Raw genomic sequence first — 23,085 nt, 5'->3', positions numbered from 1 at the left:
AGGAGGGACAAGGCTTCCACATGCGGAGCCGGTGGGGACACCGAGCTCCCATGAGAGCCAGGGTCTGTGGCTCACCACCCCAGCTGCAAATGACAAACACCTGGGGACACTGAGCCCACACCAGTGCATGGACCCCACCGTCCAGGATTTTCGTTTAATTGGTCCAGCAAGTTGGCTGTGTTTGTGAGCCGTGGAGGTGATTTGAATGTGCCTCGCAGGAATGACAGAGAGAAGGTGAAGGGGGCACAGAGAGGCGCTTGAGGACGTGGGGGCTTTGCCTGGGATTGGCCAGGGTTAGAGGGAAAGTGGCCAGCTTTAGGGACAGGTCAGAAGAGAGGAGGATGGCGGGCCTGGGGGTGCCAGTCTGGGGAAGGGAGGGGAGGCCTGGGAGACCTGGGCTGTAGAGGGTTCAAGGGGTTGTAAGGCGGATCCTGGCAGTGAGGCCACGAGTGTCGGGGAGAAGGAGGGACGGGGTCTTGCCTGGAGCTCAGAGAAGGCGGTGGCCCACCCTCACCCAACAGCCGGGGCCTGGATGCTGGGGGAGGGCCGTCCTAATGGGACACCTGGAACTCTGGGACCCCGCTGCCTCCCAGCTACCCTTCCCCACCTCCCAGCCCCCAGCACAGTCAGTGGGCCCCAGTGAGGCAGGGCAATGTAAGTCCCCCCCCTTATCCGTGAGTTCACTTTCCACAATTTCAGTTCTCCGTGGTCTGGAAATATTAGATGGAACATTCCAGAAATAAACAATTCATAAATGTTCAATTGCTTGCGGTTCTGAGTAGTTTGAGGAAATCTCCCGCCCTCCCGCTCCATAAATCATCCCTTTGTCCAGTGTATCCCACCGTTGGTCACTCAGTACCAGTTCTCAGATCCACTGTCTCGGTTTTGCAGTGCTGGTGTCGCAAGTCACCCTTATTTTACTTAATAATGGCCCCAAAGCACAAGAGTAGTGATGCTGGCAATTCGGATCTGCCGAAGAGAAGCTGTTAAGTGCTTCCTTTAAGTGGAAAGGTGAAAATTCTTGACTTAATAAAAAAAAAAGGAGAGCTGCCCCTTTTCCAGGGTCATGATGAGCAGCAAGATGGCGTCTGCAACAGGGTCGTTCAGGTGGTCAAGCCACGTGCTCCATTAATAAGGTTCCCTGACAGAAGGGACAACCCTAAGCCCAGTTATCAGAAGTTCTGAGATCAGCAGGACCACCTTCTCATTCTGCTTTGATTTCACAACACTCTAAGGGACAGAAACCACCAGCCTGGCTGATGCGTCAGGGCCCACCAGACACTGCAGAGATGGCAATAACATTGCCTCAGAAATACAGACAGAAAACTTGTGTCTCAAGAAAAGAAATTGCATTTATCCAACTTGAAGGTCCAGAATAATCGCTGAGACTCTGGCTGCTGTTTGCCAGCCGACAAAAGAATAGTTTTTACGATAAAGGACTTCCAAAATGAAACAAAAAAGAAGAAGAAGAAGGAAAGAAAAAAAATCACACGCTGAGGTTGCTAAGATCTACGGCAAGAATGAATTTTCCGTCCACTTGTGAAGAAGAAAAAAAAATTTGTGTCAGTTTTGCTGTCACACCTCAAACTGCACAAGTTACAACCGCCGTGCGTGGTAAGTGCTTACTTAAGAAAGAAAAGGCATTACATGTGTGCACGATATTTTGAAAGAGAGACCACATTCACATAACTTTTATGACAATATTATTGAAATTGTTATATTTTATCATTAGTTGTTGGTACTCTCTCACTGTGCCTCATCTGTTAATTAAACTTTACCATCGGTATGTATATGTAGGAAAAAACATGGTGTGTGTGTATATATATATATAAATGCACATAGGATCTTGTACTGTGCAAGGTTTCAGGCAACCACTGGCCATCCTGGGACGTAGCCTCCACACCTAAGTGGGGACCACTGTAGTCAGAACCTAGACCGTGGATCCAGAATGACTTGGGTCAAATCTCTGCTCTGGGTGACCTTAGGCAGGTTACTCAATCTTTCTGTGCCTCTGTTTTCCCAACAGTAAAATGGGGCTAAAAATACTGCCTAACTCAGAGGGATTTGGTGAACATTAAGTGAGTTAATTTATGGAGGGGTTAGAGGAGTGCCTGGCATGTAGTAGGCCCCATCTGTGTCCTCCATCTTTATCAAATACACCCCAAATCGATTTCTCTCGATCCACAGTTTGATGACACTAGTCCAAGCTGCCACCATCGCTCGCTGGGTGCCCTGTTTCCACTCCCGCTTCTAACCCACTCTCACTCTGTAGCCGGGGGGGATATTTCGAAACTGCAGATCAATCTTTGTCATTCTTTTGCTTAAAACCTTCCTCTGACCTCCCATCCATGGCATTTAGAATCAAGTCCCAAATCATTATTCTTGGATTAAAATGTCCCTCACCATCTGGCCTTCCTCTGCACATCATTTCCTCACCCACTAAATTCCAGATCCGCTGACCTTTCTCTTCTTTAACATGCCAAGCACACTCCCGAGTTGGGTCTTTGCACCAGCTGTTTCCTCTGCCCAGATAATTCTTTCCCCTAGTCCGTGCATGGTTAGATTCTCCTTGTCTCTCAGGCTCACCGGATGCTCTGTTCTTGCCATTTCTTTTTTTGTTTTGTTTCGTTTGGGGTGGGTTGGGGGAGGGGATGCAATTAGGCTTATTTATTTATTCTTGAAGGAGGTAGTGGGGATTGAACCAGGACCTCCTGCATGCTAAGCATGTGCTCTACCCTTGAGCTATACCCTCCCCCACCACCCCCAACATTTCAATTCTCTGCATGGTCCTCACTGCCTTCTTTGTTTTATTTGTTTATGTCTGTTCTACTTCGCATTTCCTCCAAAGCAGAGTGAGACAAGGATTCAGGTGCATATAGTTTATTTGGAAGATGTGGCCAAAAAGTGGGGGATGAGGATGCAGGGACCGTGAGACAGGGAGGGTGCAAAGTCAGTCTAAGAGTGTCATCGGCCTCACTCCTGTGAGGGAGGGGCTTTATCCCCCCAGGACCTCTGGGAAGCATACAGAATACTTCACAGGGTTGTCCCGCTAAATAGAGAGACCAAAGCCTGTCCCTCTTGGGTTGAGGGCTGCCTCCGGGGCATTGATTCCCTGACCTCCCAGGTTCTGCTTGCCAAACAGGTTCCAGCGGCAAGGCTGGATTGGAGACGGCTCTAGCCGCCAGAGGCAAGTCAGCACTTCCCAACGCAGGCACCAGGAACTCAGAGTGATGGCCTCAGAGAGGGGGCTGAGAGTCTGCACCACAGTCTCCGGTGTTGGCTGCCTGACCCGCTTCCCTACTAGAGTGTAGACTCTAAGTGAGTGGAGACTTCGTCACTTCTGTTCATTGATATACTTCAAGAACCCAGCTCGGTGCCTGGCAGATAGCAGGTATCCATACATATTAGCTAAAGAAACTTAATCCTTTCATCGATCCAGGAGGAGGTACTCATTTTTGGGGGGAGGAAATTAAGACTCAGTCTTCAGTACTGGGGTCACCCAGCCCACTGGTGACAGAGCTGGAGTATCGACCCAGGCAATCTGACTTTGGACCCCCAAAGCTTTGAGTTACAAGAACTTACTTCAGCAGCAGGTAAAGTGACTGAGGTCTAATTGAATCTGTACCCTCCACTGGCAGGTGGGGAGACTGTGATCTGAGAGATGTCATGCTTGAAGCTACACATCAATTTAGGGGGGTGGACCTCCACCCTGGGGTCCCAGGTACATTTGGAAGCACATACTCTCAGGAGGGGAAGAGAGGTTTGACTACCTGTGTGTCCTGCAGGTTGTAAAAACCCAATGTAAAATGTAGAGACAGCAGGAAAAACATCTGCCACAAATGCAACCGCCTTGTTAGTATTAATATGTAACTAGCACTTCCTTTAGCAAAACTCGAATAGGCCAAGAGGAAGCTGTGTAAAGGACAGTTTGTAGAAGAAATATAAATAATCACCAGAGAGCAAAGAAATGTGAACTAAAACAATGTGTTCAATTTTACAATCAACTTGGAAAAATTTTTTAATATATTTTTTCTTTAAAAAAATTTTTTTTAAATGATAACTTAGTCTTGGGGAGGGTCCATGGAAGCAGGCACTTTCTAACTTTGTGTTGACAGAAACGTGTTTTGGTAGAAACTTCCTGGAGGTCCATTTATAATCTATTTCAGAAGGTGTAAAATTGTTCACACCCTTTATCACAGCAATTTCACTTCTAGGAGTGAATCGTCAGGAAATGATCGGAGAAGCACAAAGAAAGTGCATTTTTAGGATTTTCATCTCAGCGTTGTGTATAATGCACAGAGAAAACAATGTGTAACCACTAGCTCTTTGTCGTATTTTGAAATGTCCAACAATGAAAGACTGGGTTGAAAAAATGATTTAGCTACGTGAGAGAATATTAAGCAGCCACTGAAAGTATTTCTGAAAGCTATTTTTAAGGTATCTCATGAAAAATGCTCCTGAGATCATCTGGGGCTTAGAAGCAGCGGGATACAAAATGACGCGTTCAGACAATTACAACTTAATGCTTATGGTAACTTCGGCTCACACTTGCTCAGTGCCCTCTGCACACCAGGCGTTACATTGTTTGATCTTTATATAACTCCATCAAGGAGGCACCGCTTGTCATCCCCATCGTATAAATGAGGAATCTGAGGTTAAGTTACTTGCCTAACTAGAAAGAACCAAGGTCAAGACTGAAGTCTGAGCAGTCTCACTCAGAGCCCGGATTTAACCACGGAGCTGGTGGGAGGCAGAGAGGCTTGGGGGAGGGGGGCGCACCACATCAAAAATGTCCCAGGTGATGGGATTAAGGTCTCAGGAAACGAGATCGTCGTCTGCCGTCAGGCGCTCAGAACTAAAACCTTGGGGTCATCCTGATTCCCTCTTTCACACCCGGCTGCTGGTCCACCAGCAGGTCCTGGGAGCTCTAACTTCCAAACACGCTCAGAGCCTGTCCCCTCTCACCTCCTCCACCACTTCCACCTGTAGCCTCGGAGCTGCTCTCTCCGGGCCCCCACGGTCTCTGTGTCCAGCCCAGGAGTCCATCACATCGGTATCACGTGGTTTGCCTAGCGGTGGTAGGAGAGTGGGGTTGTTCAGGATCTTAAACATATTTTAATCATGCTGTAATAGTGTTCCAAGGGGATGGATACCTGTATAATCAAAAAATGTCAAAATAAAGTTTGAGATTTACAAATGTTAGCCACTATATATAAAAATAGATTTTTTTTTAAAGTTTTCTTTTGTATAGCACAGGGAACTATGTTCAATATCTTGTAATAACCTTTAATGGGAAAAAAAAAAGAAAACGAATCTATCTATGTTTATGCATGACCGGGACACTGGGATGTACACCAGTATAAGACACACTGTAATTGACTGTACTTCAATTTAAAAAGAATGACAAAACAGAGGATTGTCCAGCACCCCGTCCCCTGGCCTAAGCCCGCCTCAATCCTTGGCTCTCCCACCCTGGATCTCTGCACACCTGGACGCCCCCACAGAAGGTGACCTCATGGCACCCCGTGGCCAGAGGAAAGCAGCACCCTGCTGCTGGCGGTGAGGACCTCCCTAGCTTGAGGGTCCCACTGGCAGCCCCAGCAGGCTTGTCTGGTTGCTTTTTACTGTCCAGTCCCAGTTTCCTTCCTGTTCATTGTCTGTCAGAGGAGGGGCGTCTGGCGGGCTCAGGGGCTTTTAAGTTCATGGCGGCTTTTATTTCCTCCTGGAGTCTGGGGAGTTCCTAGGATCTTGCTGCATTGTTCCCCACAGAAGCCGAGTCAGGCTGGAATGCTCCTTATCACACACCTAGTCCAGAGTTCACAGACTGGGGCCGATGCTCTGGGTGGCTACACAGTATAATAAAAAAGGGAAAGAGAAGAAGAAAAAAAAAAGGCCCAGTATTTTAAAAATCAGGAGATATCTTGGTTTCTTCTTTCTTTGAAAAAATTTAACAAACTGGCAATATTGGGGCCAAACTCTGGCGCTGGAACAGTCAGCGAGGCATAGAGAGCACCTCACCTGGGATGCATCAGGAGCTCCCTGGCTTGCCACAGTCCTCACCACTCCCTATTGCCCCTGGCAGCTCGGCTGGGGTGGCCGTTGACTATCAAACTTGTGTTGTTGTTTTCTTCAGAGAGAACACTCCACCATCCCTGCGTCTCTCTCACAGTTGGGAGTGAGGGGAGGGAAGCGACCCAGGAGGGCTGTGAGGGTTGTCTTCCACTCGGCAAGTTTCTCTCACTTACTTGTCTCCCTGACTCCTGTATCCCCCTGGGTCTGTGTCCTCTTCCTCTCCTTTGACAGAAGGAGAAACTGAGGCCAGTGGAAGGAGGGCTGCTTGCAAAGCCCTCACAGTGAGTTCTCACAGTGCTTGCTTCAGGCTTTAAAGAGGAATGCCCTAGGAAGTTTCTGGCATGTCTTGTTATGATGGACAAGCATTACAGAGCAGTTTGTACTTTCATTCACCTTCTTTTCATAGTCACAACAGTCTTGGAAGGAAACCATGGTTCCCCATCTTACTACCAAAGAGCGTCAGTGTCCAGGGTCACACAATTTTCGGGGTCTCCTGTGAAAACTGGGATTTCTCCTTCCCCAGCTGAAGTCTGAGCCAGGTGACTCCTCCAGATCCTGTTAGCTCTGCCAGCCTTCTGTCCATCATTATTTACCTTAGGCCCTGTGTTGTCTTCACAGAGCCTAAATGGTGTGAGAGTAAATAGCAATAGTGGGAAAACAGGAGGAAATTTTTGCCCTAAGGATTGTTCATGAAGGTAGATGGGTGAGTTCGGATTAAGAATTACAAGGCACAGATTATCTTTGGAAGGATACAGAAATGGGTGTTTTAGTCTGTTCAGGCTACTGCAGCAAAATATCACAGGCTGGGTCGCTTGTGAACAACAGGGATTTATTTCTCACAGGTTCTGGAGGCAGGGAACACAGATCAAGGCGCCAGTGTGGTTGCCCTCCTGGTTCAGAGCCGGCACCTTCTGGCTGTGTCCTCACGTGGTGGGCGGGGCCCAGTCTCTTTCAAAAGGCACCACTCTCTTGACATAATCATCTCCCCAAGGCCCCCACTTCCTAATACCACCACCTTTGGGATGTTAGGATTTCGACATAGGAATTGTGGGAGGGACACAAACATTCAGACCACAGCAACAGGCTTGCTCTGGGGTAGAGTTCAGAGGGGCCGGAGAGGGGAGCGGGGTTAGCTCCGCCATTCCCAGGGCCCAGTGCAAAGGTAAAACACGAGGCCCCTTGTTCCAAAGGCAGGGAATGGTGCTGTTAAAGTCATTAAAATACAAAGTTTTTCCTTTCTTCTGTCATCTCTCGACTTGTCATGGTTTTTTTTTAAATTTCCTCTTTCATGTTCTAAGTAAAGAAAATTTTAAAATATGACTATGACTTTTATTGTTCATCTTTATATTGTGCATTGCCCCTCTTCAGTGCAAAAATAAGAGTATTTAACTCGTATGCAGGATCCCTGAAATTACACGATTCGTATTTCATAGCTTGTATGTTCATATGTATTTAGTTTATGTAACAGCAGTGGAAAATGCTGCACAAAATGAACGCAACTTGTTGTTTTACTTCTTTCTGTTTTTGTTTTAGAGTTTTTTGGGGTTTTTTTTTAATAAAAAATTGTATATATTTGGGGTGCACAACAAATGTTTGATATGCAAATACACAGAGAAATGATTACTGCAGTCAAACTAATTAACATATCATCACCCATCACCTCACGTAGTTACCTAATGTTTTTTGGTTTTTGGGTTTTTTTGGTGGCGAGAGCACCTGAGATCTCCTCTCTTAGAAAATTTCCAGTATACAGTGCAGTCTTACAGATTATAATCACCATGCTGTACAGTGGTCATCTTCCCATTTTCCCTACTTCCCTACCCCTGGTAACCACTGTTCTGTTCTACTGTCTGCTTCTAGGAATTCAACTTTTGTAGCTTCCATGTGTAAGCGATACTGTGCAGTATTTGCCTTTCTATGTCTGGCTTATTTCACTTGACATAATGCCCTCCAGCTTCATCCATGCTGTCACAAATGGCAGGATTTCCTTCTTTTTTAAGGCTGGAAGGGTGAATAATAGTCCATTGTGTGTGTATGTATATATGTGTGTGTATATATACGTATTACAATTCATTTATCCATCCATTCATCAAGGGACACTTAGCTTGTTTTCATGTCTTAGCTATTGTGAATAATGGTGCAATGAACTTTTTGAGATCTGCACATCTCACCAATACTCTCCAGCTCCAGCTCACTCAGGAGTAAGGAAGAGGAGAAAGAAAAGGAATGATGGGTGGCCCCATCTTTTACTTTCCTTCTTTGTCATAATATGTGGTTGCTTAATTCAAGGAAGCAACACCAGTGAGAAAGGATATGATAGGGTTCCTTGGTTGTCTGTATTTCCCAGAATGCTACTGCCTTCTGTTATGTGTTTAATTGTGTCCCCCGCACCCCACAAATATGTTGAAGTCCTAATATGCACTATGTTACTGTATTTGGAAATAGGTCATTCCAGATAGAATTAGTTAAGATGAGATCATACTGGAGTGGGATGGGCCCTTAATGCTAGATGACTGATTAGTGGCCTTATAAAAACACCGTGAAGATGGACAGAGAAGGCAGGTGATGTACTGTAAGCCAAGGAAGGCCAAGGATTGACGGCTACTACCAGAAGCTAGGAAGAGGCGAGGAAGGATTCCACCCAGAGTCTCAGGGGAAACACAGCCCTGCTGACCCCTGGATTTCAGACTTCTAGCCTCCAAGACTGTGAGAGAAAAAATTTCTATTGTTTTAAGGCGCCCATTGTGTGGTACTTTGCTATGCAGTCTTTAGGAAACTAATACACCTTTTTCTGCATTCAAAGCAAGTCTAGTATTTAAGTGGGAAGTGCAGCCTCTCAGGGTTGTCAGTTCCTCCTTCCAGGGTCCCCCAGTTATAGAAGTAACACGTTTATCTTCTACTTCCCTTGAATGTCACCGAACTCCCGTGCCCGGCGGGCCCACTAGAATTCCGTGCTCCTGGGGTGCTGAGATCACTATATGTAAATGAGGCAGCAAGGAACAGCAGACGCCTAGTGCACGGACGTCTCTGCTCGTGTGCGTGCTCCTCTGTCCTCCTGGACTTCATTTACAAGACACGGGTTCATGGTTGCCAGCAGGGGAATGGGGTGGGAAGGGATAAACTGGGAGTCCGAGATTTGCAGCTACTGACTGGTATATATAAAATAGATAAACAAATTTATGCTGTACAGCACAGGGAAATATATTCAATATCTTGTAGTAGCTCACGGTGAAAAAGAATATGAAAATGAATATAAGCATATCCATATATGACTGAAGCATTGTGCTGTACACCAGAAACGGACACAACATTGTAAACTGACTATGACTCAATTGAAAAAAAAAAAAGAAGAACGGACAAAACATGGGTTCAAAGATAACATTTTTAGGAATTTTTAAGTGGTGACAGCGGAATGTTCACACCAAGCACAAGGCCCTTCTGAGCGGGAGCCTGTTCGGCTGCACTGGTCACACACCCGTGAACTGCCCCGGTGAGAGGGAAATTTATTTTTCTCTTATTCCTTTTGTACCTTTTTGATTTCGTACCTTTTTTTTCTTTTCATTGAAAAAAGCAGTCTGGGCCAGCTTTATAAATAGCCTAGGTTTTATGTTTTGTTTTGCAAAATGCTGCTTTTTAAATTCTTCCTGCTCGAAACTAAACTGTAGAGTTATAGCTCAAGAATTTCTAAGCAAGGATTGTAAAGGCTCTGGCAAAGGTTCTCTCGACTACGTAGAGCACACAAATGGAAAGAGTTTAAGGGGTTGGCTTGGTTTTTGGTTAAAGACCAAAGTGGTAAACAAGGATTATGTCTCGAAGTTTATGGCCCAGATGTCTTCCTTCTGTCTCTATAAACTAAGCCAGGCTTCTTGCTTTTGGTCCTAAACGGAGCAATGCAAACCATCAAGACCCTAAGGAACTGCTACTCAAAGTACATGCCCCAGCTTTCCCTGAAGAGCTGAGGGCTCGAAGAACTTGTACCACTCCCCTCCCCATCCCCACCCCCCCACCCCCAGGATATTCACTGTTGTGTCATTATGGCGGCAAAAGGCTGGAAACAACCTCAGTGTCCAGCAAAAGAAGACTGGTTAGGTACATCGTGATGGATCCGTACTATGGGACGAGGGGTAACTGTGCAGCTCTATGGGCAGTGCCATGAAACAACCAAGAGGGGAAAACGAGGTGCTCAAGGATGTGTCCCATATGCTACTGTTTGTGTAAAAGGGAAAAAGTCCTGGGTGCTCATGTTGGTAAGTGCATGGATCACCTCTAGAAGGAAAAACAAGGCACTGCTTATGCATGGGCAGGAGAACAAGGCCTGGGACCAGGATGAGAATGTGTTCATTTCACCATAAATATATATTTGTAATGGGAAAGCTCGTATCCCATGGGGGGAAAAAAAGACAAAGGAAAGTTAAAACGATAAGTTGATAATATTAGATTGGTTTGTCCTCTGAGGAAGATTGAAAAGGATCAGAGAAGAGAAAAACGTTTGCTCATTTTATACCCGGGAAAGTTGTAGCTAGGTGGGACGGTCTTGCTCTAAATCTTAAGTTCCCAACCTGTGAGCTTCAGAGACTGGAAGTGGGAGGGTGGTGACTGGCTCATAGTAAGTAAGCATTTGATAATGGTTTCATTTTTGAGTGAATGACATGTTGTCATGGTTGGGGATGGAGTGTGTGGGAGCAGTAACTCCAGATGCATTGTTACCTGGCTGTCCACCAGAGGAGGCTTTTTGCGAAGCTCACCAACACCATTTCTGCCTGTGGACAGAGACTCACTGTCAAAACCATCAAGTGCAACATATTTTGTATTTTTCAGAGATACTGGGAAAACGAGAGACTCCTGAGAATAATACACAAAGAATTACAGAATACGAATGTTTAGTATCCTCTTAAAATAGCCCTTGGAGAAAAGCCCAAAGTTTCTGCCTCCCTCTCACCTATAAGAATTCCGGATGACTGAGAACTGACGTTTAGGAAAAGAGTACTGCAAGTCAGTGACTAATTAAGGCCTTTGTTCTTTTGGTGAACCCTGAATAGAAAGATTATTGAGAAAGAAATAACACTGCTATAAAAAAAAACCAAACCAAACCAAAAACAAAACAACGCTGCAAGTTATTCAGTGGAAAACCATTCTAGTAAATATACCACATGTTTATTTAAAAATAACATTCAATTTTTATTCTGATTGTGAAAGTAATGTATGTTTCTTATAGAAAGTTTAGAAAATATATACATAACTAGAATAAAAAGTAAACTGAAATGTCCCATAATCCTACCACTCTGATTACACAGTTAATCTTTTTATGGGTATTCTTTGTTTCTTTTGTGGGTGTGTATGAATGCGATATAGAATTGGAATAATAAGTTAATCTCCTTTTTCACTTAATATATTGTGAACATCTTCCCAAAGCATTTTTCAGTCTCTTAAAAAAATGTTTTTTAAGAGCCAAATCATTATTTATCTTGCCCCTATTCTAATAGCTCACTATAATAAAAAAAACATTTGACAAAACCCCCTATAAAGAAATCCTTGTCCTCATCTATCTATCTGTTTAGGGTAAATTTCCAGATGTGGAAGAGTTGGAGCCAATGATACATTTCTAGGGTTTTTGAGTTATATTGTCCTTCAGAAGATGGTCTTAATTGACATTCCCAACAACACGGTGTATTTGTCAACCCTGTTGTTTTTTGAAATCCTTGACAAGAACATATCCTATTGTGTTCAAAACATGTTTAATATCTTTGCTAGTGAGTATAAGCATTTAAAAAATTATCTTTATCCATTTGAATTTCTTCTTTCCTGTATGCCCGTTCATCCATCTCTGCATTTCAGGTGTTAGTGTTATATATATTGATTTACAAGAGGTCTATATAGTGAGATCAAACTTTGTCACAGTTGTTACAAACATTTTCTCCAATTTGTCATTTGCCATTTTGGTGATATTTGATGTCTAAGTCTTGCATATTTATTCAAATATATATATATATTCATGCTTGCCTTTGGTTTCTTCCTATGCCTTAATATTCCTAGGTATTTTTCACCTTTAGAAGAGTTCATAATGTTTTTTTCTTTTTTACATTAAAACTGCTCTTTAAGCTGAAGCTTATCAAAGCTGACTTTAAAAACTTTTTTCCAGGTAGGTATTCGCTTGCAGGAAACCAGTCAGAAACTAAAAGCTCTTTAGTAGCAGCTATTTACTGAGTGTTTTATACTTGGCATGGCAATTACCCCTTTACAGGAATGAATCTTAGTAATGACACAGTTTCTCCAGCACGTTGGTGCAACTTTTATTCCCATTTTATAGGTGAGGGGTCCCAAGTTTAAGAGAGTCTGAGGAACTTGGCAAAAATCACACAGCTGGTAGTTGGATCTGCAACAGGTCTATGAATCTCCCAGAGTATCCCCAAAAACATTCAGCCAAAGGGACAGCCCTATGCTGTCCCATCAGAGGACCTGATTCAAGGGAGTGCCTTTCCGAAAACAATCAACTAAATTAAAAAGACAATGCTTTCCATCCACCTGGTTCTCCAAAAAGACTGGTTTCCTCCTAGTTTAAGGCGTTGATCTATATTTCACAGGGGTACAAAAAACATCAGTTGGTTTACTAAACCTTTAGAATCAGGGACTCATGGATAATCAAGAGCGGATTTTCTGGAGTTTTCGTGGGAACTGTCCGTTTGGAAATCCACCTCCCCATTGCAGGACCGGTTAAAAGGGAAAAAAAGAAAAAAGCAGGTGGAACCGACGTAAGGCTGGCTAGAGCAGCGCACGCAGGGGAGAGAACTTTCCAGGGGCATCCCGCCCGCGGCTTACACGAGTGGCGCGCGCAGGTGGCGCCGCGCCCCCCGCGCCCCCCGCGCCCCCCGCGTCAGCCCGCGGGGTGCCCAGGACGCCACCGGGAGTCTACGCCAAGGTGAGAGGAAGCTTTCCACCGAGGCCGGGGGAGGAGGGCGGACAGGAAACGCAGCCACCGCCGGCGAAAGCAAGCCTCCAGTTCCCAGCCCCCCGCCCCGCGGGGTGCGGAGACCGGTAGCGCATGCGCGAGGCCCGGCCCCCAATTCCCCCAGCGAGGAAGGGAGGCCCCCGGCGGCCCGGAGGTTGCTGGCCGCGGCGGGACCCGAACGCGCGCAGGGGCGCGGCGGCCGGGGCGAGCCCGGCTGCGGAGGCGGCCGCCGAGAGCGTGGAGCGCCCCGCGCGAGGGCCCAGCCGCGTGCAGGCACCCGGGGGAACCGCCGGCTCGGCCCTGGGAGGGGCCCGGCGCCCGCAGCCCCCCACGCCCGGAGAGGGATGCGTGAGTTTCGCCCCGGCTCGAGGGCAGGATGTGGGAGCAGGACAAAGGCTGGGCGGCGGGGGAGGAGTTGGGGACGGAGAGCCGGTGGCCACTGCCGGAGCCTCCGCCTGAGGCGAGCTAGCGGAGTCGGCAACTTTCTCTGCAACTTTTGCAAAAGGGAAGATAAAAACCCTGCAAGTTGGTGCACAGCTCCGGGTCGTCCCAAGTCCGGCGAGCAGTGGGGAGGGGGCACCGCAACCTTCCCGGGACGGGAGGCGACCGGCAGCTCCGCCGAGCGGGGCAAGAGGGGGCGCCCCGCCGAACACCCGGCCGGGGACAAGCGAGGATGGGGATGGCGGGGTGCTCAGAGCCGAGGGGCGCGCTGCGGCCGCTGAGGTTGCCCTTGTCCACGCAGGGTGCGCCCTGAGAGCCCGGTAGCCTCGGGTCGCGGCGCTGCGGACGCGATGATGGATGAGCCGTGGTGGGAAGGACGCGTCGCCTCGGACGTCCACTGCACCCTGCGCGAGAAGGTCAGTCCCTCCCCGCCCTTGTCACTAGCAGGACGGGGTGTTTAAAGTCCCTTTCGCTCTCGACTCCGTATCCTACAGTCGCCCCGCGTGGGAGCTAGAATCTCCTGATGCCTTTCTTTCCTCCTGCTCTTAGCTTCCTCCCGGGACAGTCCGTGCGCGGGGGTGAGAGACGAGATTGAAGAGCTTACATTGCATTTTCTGCTTAGGAGCCCAGAGTTCTCCGACAACTAAACTGTACTCCTTAAGGTGGTGTTTCTCATAGTACTGTCACCCGAGGTTATTTTAAATGGTACATGAATAGACTTTTAAAAATAATTACTGTGTATTAATTTTAATATGCGGGGTAAAAGCATATATCTAGCAAGTTCTGCATAGGGTGAATGATACTGATTTTCCGTTTATTGTAGCAATGTAGCAGTTACTTTTAAAATAAATTTATTTAAGAAGTAGAGACTTGATATGAAGAATAATTAGGTAAATGATAGTATAAGGCATACATAGTTATGCACACACACACACACCCTCCCCCAATATCTCTAGGATAAAACTGAGTAAAATTTAGGAAACAACAATCTAAAGGTGAGGCCTCAAAACTAGGAGGTCGTAAGGAGATAACAAACACTACCCTGCCAGTTTGCCTCCCGTGGGAAAAGGTGGGGGCTGCTGAAATGTGAACGTGCATTTCCCTCCCCTCAAAGGGAGAAATGCTAATGGGTTCTGGGAAAATGGAAGAGTCCAGGTTCGCTGGAAGCATGGCCTCTGCGTCTTGCCTCTTGCCCCTGGGCTGAGGCTGGGAAGGGTGATTTGAGGAACAGGTGTGAACCAGAGGTGTATATGGATTTCCTAGGGCTCCTGGGACAAGATATCACAAACCTGGGGACTTAAGCAATAAAAATGTGCTCCCTCCCATTTCTGGAGACTAGATGTCTGGAATCAAGGTGTTGGCAGGGCCGTTCTACTCCTTGGTGTTCTTTGGCTGGTGGATGCATACCTGCCATCTCAGACTCTGTTGTCACATGGTGTTCTATCTGTATGTCTGTCTGTGTCTCTTTATTTTCTCCTTACAAGGACGCCAGTCATTGACATAGGGGCTACTTTAATCCAGTATGACCTCATCTTAATTTAACTAATTACATCTGAAAAGACCCTATTTCCAAATAAGGCCACATTCTGAGGTTCTGGGTAGACAGGGATTTGGGGGGACACTCTTCAGCCCAGGGAGGGAGAGGTCTTCTTAGTGGATTACCTGGGTCCCTGTGCACACGGGCCTCACATGCAGTACATTTGCACCCAGTGTCTATGGAGTTCTGCTTAAAAAGTCACCAGCTATTCAGGGCTTTTTCCTCATTAGAGGGTAGCTGTCTTCCAGCCAAATTAATTATTATTTCCTTCTCCTTGTACCTACTCGTCTCTCTCTCGTACATTGCTTGTCCGGGTTGTGGCTTTCCTCTGCTCCCCTTGGTCCTCTCGTCAGAACAGAGTGGCCCAAGGTGCACTACATTCTAGGCATCTGGAGAAGAAATCCAGGTCTTGGTGGTTCAGTTAAAAAGCAGGGCCCGTGGGATGCTAGGCCAGGCAGTAAGGGTTCGGTCCTTACTAAGTGAATTAGTGAGGCCTGCCGTGGAAACGGGGCTTCCTTTTCATCGTAGGCTCGAGCGGTTGTCAGTTCTGCTTATGGCTACGGAGGAATGGCTTTGACCTAATTGGCCCCTTTCTAGCAGGAAGGATTTCTGAGAGCAGTATGAACTCAACCAGCTCAGATACCTGAGTTCGCAATCTTTTGTTTATAAGTGAGAATGTTGTAATGTCTCCTCTAGCCACTCACAGGAGCAGGGCAGGCAGTTCCCCATTAATTGTGCCTCCCCCACGCCACAGTGCCGTGTTAGCGCACTACTGGGCTGCCCACCTTGAGGGAGGACGGCTTTGTCCAGGTTCTATAGGTTAGAGATGGAAAACTCACCCAGGGCTTGCTGCTCCGGGTCAGCCGTGACTTGAAGCTGGTCTTATTAGGGTAAATCCTTATACTGTTGTGTTTGTTGTTTGTTGCCAGGTGAGTGCAAATTGTGTTTCTGTCTGTGTTGCTGAATTGCCATTGTAGAGCCAGGAGCAGTTACCCTAACTTGGCTGGCGCAGGCAGTGAGGCTGGGATGACTTGAGACAGTGGGAACCCCACTTTGTCAGACGTGAGGTTCCGGTATAGCACTATACTACAGTATGTGAAATGTGACACCGTGGAAACAAACCTTGGTGTTGAATGCACGCTAATAATGGCGGAGAAACTCAGAGCTGCTTATTTGACCTCTCTAAAACTCTTTAAACCTGACCTCCATTGTCTGTTCTTCCTACGGCAGCCAGAAATTAGATTGTGTCACTTCCCTGCCTAAAGACCTCCATTGTCATCCCGTTGCACTTATAATATCCAGTCCTTAACACCTCTGAAACACCTGACACAGTCTGGCCCTGGCCTGCTCTCCAGCCTTGTCTCCTGCCCTATCCCACTCTGACCTCCTTCCTCTTCCTTAAGTAAGTCTAGTTCATTCATGCCCCAGGGCCTTTGCACTGGCTGTTCCCTCTATTTGGAGTCTACTTTTCCTCTGTGTTACTGTATCAAATCATCCTGGTTTGTTCTCTTTACAGCAATTACCTTGTATCTGGGGTTAATTTCTGTTTGCTTATTATCTTTTCCCCCACACCAGAATGTATGCTCCACAAGAACAGGCCTCTTGTTTGTCTTGTTCAGTGCTGGGCAGCCGTGTTCAGAACAGAGCCTCCTGTGTTCGAATGATAAGAAGAGTGAGTCTTCTTTGATGTCCTCTTCCGTAAACTGGGGGAAATGTTTTCTAGACACGTTAGGGTTCAGTGAGAGGCAGGTGGCAGTTACATGACAGACACTGTGCCATTTCCACTTACGACCACTCGGTGTGAGGCCGACAGCCCCTTTTGTGTAGTACATGGCCAGGGTAAGTCTTGGGGTTTGTGAATCCCCACTCTTGGAGGGATTCACAAGTGTAGCAGATAAATCCTCCTAAGAAAGGCAGCGTTTTCCCATTGGACCCTTGGACGGTGATGGGGTTGAGGCTGGGAAAGGCAGCAGTGTGCCAGAAGTCACATACCTGCTGAGGGCCGGGACACCAGAGCCAGACCCCATCGGCAAGATCTTCTGACCAGCCTGGGTAGGGCTTGCTGACTGGTGTAGGGGAGAGTGGAACCCTCCTCCCGCCTAATCTCTCTGGAGAGATCGTTCCCTCTCCAGGCCCCCTTTATCCTGTGCTCAGCCTTAAATTACTCCTTTGCCTTTCCTGCCTGGCCCTACTGCTACTGCTGGAGCAGACCTAGAGCCGCCTCATTCGGCTCCTTTCGGCTGGGACTGGGGGTGCCAGCCATTACAGGGGAATCAGCATTCTTACCCTGGTCACACCTGTGCCCTTGAACTTCTTCACTGAACATGAGGGGAGGAGCACTTCACCACTAGCAGGCTGGTGGCAGCAGTGAGGCTGTTGGTGATGTTTTTCTAGTAACCAGGTGTGTGCCCCTGGGAGTGTTTAGATTAGAATATCAGCCACTTTTTTTTTCCCCCAAAAGATGCATCCAGGTTGAAAATCAGCAAGTTCTGGTGCACATGATGGAAATGGGACACAGGATGGCTCTCAGTTTGAGGGCCAGCTTCCTTGTCCTTCAAGTCTCTCTCCCCTCCCCCATGTGTCCCGGCCGCAACCTCAGGCTTCTCTCGTGATCCTTGTCACCTGTTTAGTAACTGGGCCTCCTCATTAGACTATGAGGTGTGTGTGACATCTTGGCATTCCCAGCCCGGTGTGTGGCGTGGAGGAAGGACACAGGGCATCCACTGCCTCACCTGCTGCAGGCACAGCCATTGGGGCAGCGCAGAAGGGGAGGACCAGGCTCAGATGGACTTTCCGGGGCACGTTGAATGGTTGTGCAGGAATGCTTCCCAGGGATCCTCTGTCGGGTCTCTGGCGTGTCCCAGGAGGTATCCCCCGGCCTGGCTGGGGCGTTCTGTGTGAGCGGCTGCAGTGCTGGCTGTGGTGCCAGGCACAGGACCAGATGGAGGCTGCCTCCCAGCCTCCTACAGACTTATAGACAGCCTGCCTCTCTCCTGGGATCATGTTGGGGGAGGAGTAGGGGAGGGGCTAGAAAAGGAATTCCCCTCCCCCTCGAGGGCAGATTGACTGGCCTGGACCAAAGTCCAGCCTAGGGATCTTAGGAGAAGAGCTGCAGATTGAGCCCAGGTAATGGGAATCTAGATCATCGCTCTCAGAATTCTGCCAGGAGGTTTTATTTTCGTTCCTGAATTTTACCTTCTAATGAGCAGCACGATGGATAGAAATTGCTCTGGCCTCCTGATTTATGTCCATTTTATGCATAATCTTCACTCCAATTAGGAGAAAGTGCTCATGGTAGTAAGCAAAGAAAATGTTTCAGGACCCTCATCGCTGTGATTTAAGGCTTCTTGGACGTGTGGGAGACTTTCTGAATATAGGAATTTGGGGGATGCTTGGGGGAAAAGTACCACACCCTTCCAATGCCATGTTGGCAAGTCCTGCTTGGCGTGGCCTGGTAGCTTTGCCTCCTGGGCTCCGGGGACCCCGTGTGCCAGAGGCCCCTCCTCCTCCATCGGGTGTCTCCCTTCTCCCAGGATCAGAATCACATGATACTTTCAGGGTCTTCTCTGCTGCTCCATTTGAGGTCTGCAGAGTAACCAGCCACTGAATGTGTTTTTCGACTTCCTGAAGCTCGCTTCCTCATACACTTAAAGATATTTAGCCGTGTGGACGGATAAAGGACATGTTTACTGATTTGTGACTGAATTTATACAAAGACCTTCTAAAACACCAGCAAGCAGAAATGACCTTCAGTGACGATGACGTTAGTGCTACTGTTTATTGAGCACGTACTGTGTTTCAGGCAGTGTGCCAAGCACGCCCCTGTGTATTATCGCATTCCTCCGACCTGCCCCGGTGCTGGGATTGACCCCATTGTACAGATGAGAAACTACAGGACTCAGAGGGGGTAACTGGTTTGAGATCCAATCCCTGATTGTATCAGAGCTTGAACATAAATTCCTTTGGAAAAAGCACATCCATTTTAGCAAAGAGTGGACGTAGGAAACAGTCGAGGCTCAGAACCTCCATGACACAGAAGGTTGTGTATTTCAGTTTGTGGTAGGACGGTCCTCCAAGAGCTGGGTTCTCCCTAAACCACCCTGAGAAGCTGGCCGCCTGGGGCTCTGGCCTCCTCCGGGGCGTTGCCCAGCCAGGTCCCCCCTTATTTGGTCCTGGTGGGTCCTGGTGCCTCGCTTGTGTGTGCTTCTCACCTTGAAGTGATCTGGCCTCTGCTGTTGCCAGCCCCAGGGGTGCAGGTGGTCGACTTCTCCAGGTGGCCAGGGGGAGGGAGAGAGGCCTCCCTCGCTTGCCTGAGCTCTGACCATGGGTGTGGTAGAACCTCAAACCAGCACCCCAGGGTAAAACTGCACCATTTTCTAGTGATCCCCTAAAATCAGCACATCCTTTTCGTTCTCTTTTCCAACATTATGTATTTTCTCTTCTCTCTCCTCCCCTTAAATTCCTTGAATTTCGCCACTGCCAGGCCTGCACAGTTGTCTCCTTACGGAAGGTGGTGACCCAGGTCCACTCTCAGCCATTTGGCTAGGTCACCCCCTAATTGGCTTTTCTATTCTCTTCCCCTCCTTTGGGGTTTCTGCACCCCCTTGGGGCGGGTAGTTCTTTCCAAATCATGAGGCACATCCAGATCTGCCCATGGGAAATTGTTCCAGACATGAGGACGTATCTGCCCAGCTTAGTTCCAGGAACGTGTCACTCAGGCCTTTCAAACCCAAGAGCAGGTTTTGACAAGCCCTTACCTCCTGACAGGGCTGCCTCCAGTGGTGGTCTTCAGGTGAGACCCTGAGCAGACAGGCCTCAGCGCCCCTTCATGGAGGTAAGGGTGAGACTTCTAGCATAAGCAGGAGTTTCCTGTGTGCACCCTGCGGAGCTGGTCCGGGCTGCCCCCGAGGTGTATGCAGACAGAGAATGCGAGATGGGCTGAGAAGTGAGGCCAGGAGACTGGAGGAGATACCGTTCAGTGGCATCTAGCCTGGAGACTCCCTGACTCCAGTGCCTCACCTGTCTTCTGCGGGAAGCTGGGGACAGAGCTGAATCAGAAGTTGGTGTTTTCCCTCAAGTCCTAAGTGGCTTTCAGTACAGAAGCCCTGCCCACAACACTCAGCTGGGACTTGGTCTCAGTGCGCCTTACCTGTGGAAGAAGCAGGTTATCTTGGAACCTTGCTTTCATCTGTAAACCAGGAGCGTGACCCCTGCCCGCCTGCCTCCCAGATGTTCTGGGAGAGAGTGGGTGTGGGGGTCCTTCGCCGACATCCGGGCCTCTGGCTTGTGCCTGTGGGGAAGGGTCTCGGCGGCGTCCTGGTTGGCTGTGATCCCTAGGTGACGGAGGACAGTTAAGGCTCTGGGTTGGCCCTGTGCCCGTGCCCTTGGTCTGTTCTTTGTCTCCCTAAAGCACACAGCCCCTTGGGTAAGGGGGAGAGAACCTGGCAGAACGAGGTGACGCTGTGGGGCTGCTGCCTTCTCTTTTCATTTCTTTTTCAAGTTATTAAACACACCGAGTGGGGTGTTTGTTTAGGAAACTGCAAAAATGATTACAAGCAAACAGAAGAAAGTAAAATTCCCGCCGCCCGCCCCATCCCACCCCTCGGAGGTAATCAGTTGACATTTTGGTGTGGGTTCCGCTGTTTTTTCATGTGAGTGTCATCACAGTACCTTTTTAGTTGGGAATTTTTTTTTTTTTAGTAAAAATGGAAAATATCTTTTTTCAAAACACTTTATTGATTTTGCAGTATATCATGTTTCCATATCATTCTTCTCCTCCCAACTCCTAACTGTTAGATGTTAGCAAAAAAAATTAGAAACAATTGGGTTGTGTTTATTGAGAATAGATAATACAGGAACATGGTGAAAAAAAGAAAAAAGACAAACCCAAACTCTGTGAAAGGGTAGACGGTGACGAGGCTTCCTTCCAGCCCTGCCCACGTTCCCCTGGTTTCCCTCCCCGAGAGGGATCTGAAGGATCCCAGTTTCTCATGAGTCCTTCCAGAGCTATTCTGTGCACGAACAAACCAAGCGTGTCTGTTCTAACACAAGTGGTAGTAGAATTCATACACTTCTCTGTACCATTTGATTTTTTTAATGTGTATGTTTTAATAATTTAAATATTTTTTATGAAACCACCAAACAGAAGCTCCATGACCAGAAGGGAATTTTTTTGGTCTTTTCTGCTCATTGTAACAATAAAGGTGTATAGTAGATATTCAGTATATTTGTATTGAATTAATGAATGGAATGTTTCTTTTTGGTCAATTTTTTATCCAAATATATACATTTTATTTTATATAACTATTATCATAGTACATTATATTTCCTTAACAATTTTTTTCTTAACCGTATATACTAAATAGCTTTCTGTGTCATCAACCATTCTTTTGTGGTATCATGCATAATGTTTTATTGTATGGCTATACCATGATTTGATTAATTCATTTTTTTGTTGGACCTTTTTTTTTCTTTGGATCAATTTTTTGGGTTTTTTTTTTTTTGGTGGGGGGGGTATTTAGGTTTCTTCATTGATTTTTTCTTAGAGGAGGTACTGGGGATTGAACCCAGGACCTCATGCATGCTAAGCATGCTCTCTACCGCTTGAGCTGTACCCTCCCTCCTTTGTTGGACATTTTAGATGGAACTGCTTATTCATTTTTTAAAATTGAAGTATAACTTATATACAGTACAGTGTACCGATCTTAAGTATATATACACTTTGGAGTGTACAGAGAGTTTTGACAAATGTATATACTCATGTAACTACCAGCATAGTCAAGCTGTAGAAATTGCCATCAACCTAGAAAGTTCCCGGGTGCCTTTTCTCTGTCACTCACCCCATCCTGCTCCCAGCCCCAGGCAGTCAGCGATCTGCTTTTTGTCTGTGTGAATTAGCCTGTCTTTTCTAGACTGTCATATAAATGGGGTTTACACGTGTGTGTGCTTTTCTGTCTGCCTTTTTTTACTTCGTGTAATGCTTTTGAGAATCGCCTGTGTTGTATCTATTGGAGTTTCTTTCTTTTTTATCGCTGAGTAGTCTTCCCGTGTATGTATATTACATGATTTGTTCATTCATTCCCTTTCAGATGGTCTTTTGGGTCATTTCTGCTGTACCGTTTGATTTTCCACAGCATTGCAGTGGTGACCCTAGTCCTCTATCTAGGTGTGAGAGATAAATGAGAATAAGAGAATAAATTCCTAAAATGGAATTGCTGGTTGGCAGGGTTTAAGAACTTTGCGTATCACCATTCAATTCCAAAAAGCTGCACCAGTTGGCACTTCCACCAGTGGGGTGGGAGAGTGCTTCCCAGTAATTTTGCTAACCCTGAATATTAACTTAAAAAGAAAAAATCCATGCCCTTTCAGTAGCTCAAAATGGTGCTTCCTGACTGTGTTTAAAAGGATCAGAAAGCCAGGATGGGAAAAGCAGTAAAGGATGGAAGAGAAAGGGTAGGAACTCTGAATACCTTGCGGGAACTGGGGAGACCGTTTGCAGCAGGGAACCAGCCTGAGACCTATGTTAGGCTGGGTGAGGACTGCTGACCTTCGGCCCTGGCTGGAAAACTCCCCAGGCTCTCTCTTAGCCCCATCCTTTCAGTGTGTGCTTCCGCCTGTCCCCATGTGGCAGTTGCTTGGAAACTGAGTCCTGAGTCTCAATTTGAGTTGTCCTCAGGCACCAGCTCCCCCGCAGGTCACTGGAGCAGAAGGTACCACAGCCAGAGCATTCTGTGTGACAGGGACATCCATGCTGGTACCACCAGCTACTTACTTAGTCCAGAAATGGTCATCCAGTGACTTGAGTGGATGGGTAGGGGTGACAAGGAGGGGAAAGGAAGATCATCAAAACATAAAGAAGCATCAGGAATTGGACAGGTTCAGTTATTGTAAGGAAAAGTTGTAGAAAACCTAAATGCCCATCAGAAGGGAGTTGGTTTCGCTGTGGTTCATCCATACACTAAAGTAGGCGGAGTCATGAGATGTGACGTGGCAGATAACTTTGCACTAAATAACGATTGATTTTTCTGGTCATTGTGAAAAAGCTGACTCTTTGGAGTGAAAAGATACCCAAAAGTAGAGAGAATAGTAG

The 23,085-nt window shown here is 47.2% G+C and overlaps 1 protein-coding gene and 1 pseudogene across 1 annotated transcript in view; both read left to right on the top strand.

Moving 5' to 3' along the window:
• Positions 1–234: 234 nt before the first annotated feature.
• On the top strand, positions 235–1,811 carry LOC116659842 (annotated as a pseudogene).
• Positions 1,812–13,043: 11,232 nt separating this feature from the next.
• Positions 13,044–23,085, top strand: part of CCNJL (cyclin J like) — a 53,989-nt gene continuing 43,947 nt past the window's right edge. The window contains 2 exon segments of the mRNA XM_032477225.1: positions 13,044–13,366; positions 13,761–13,875. Coding sequence (XP_032333116.1) covers positions 13,810–13,875 — 66 coding nt within the window. The 5' untranslated portion in view covers positions 13,044–13,366; positions 13,761–13,809.

Source organism: Camelus ferus, chromosome 3 (assembly GCF_009834535.1).
Source record: "Camelus ferus isolate YT-003-E chromosome 3, BCGSAC_Cfer_1.0, whole genome shotgun sequence".
NCBI classification, from domain to species: Eukaryota; Metazoa; Chordata; class Mammalia; order Artiodactyla; family Camelidae; genus Camelus; species Camelus ferus.
The sequence above is the reverse complement of the archived record's forward strand: the minus strand, read 5'-3'. Positions and strand labels throughout refer to the sequence as shown.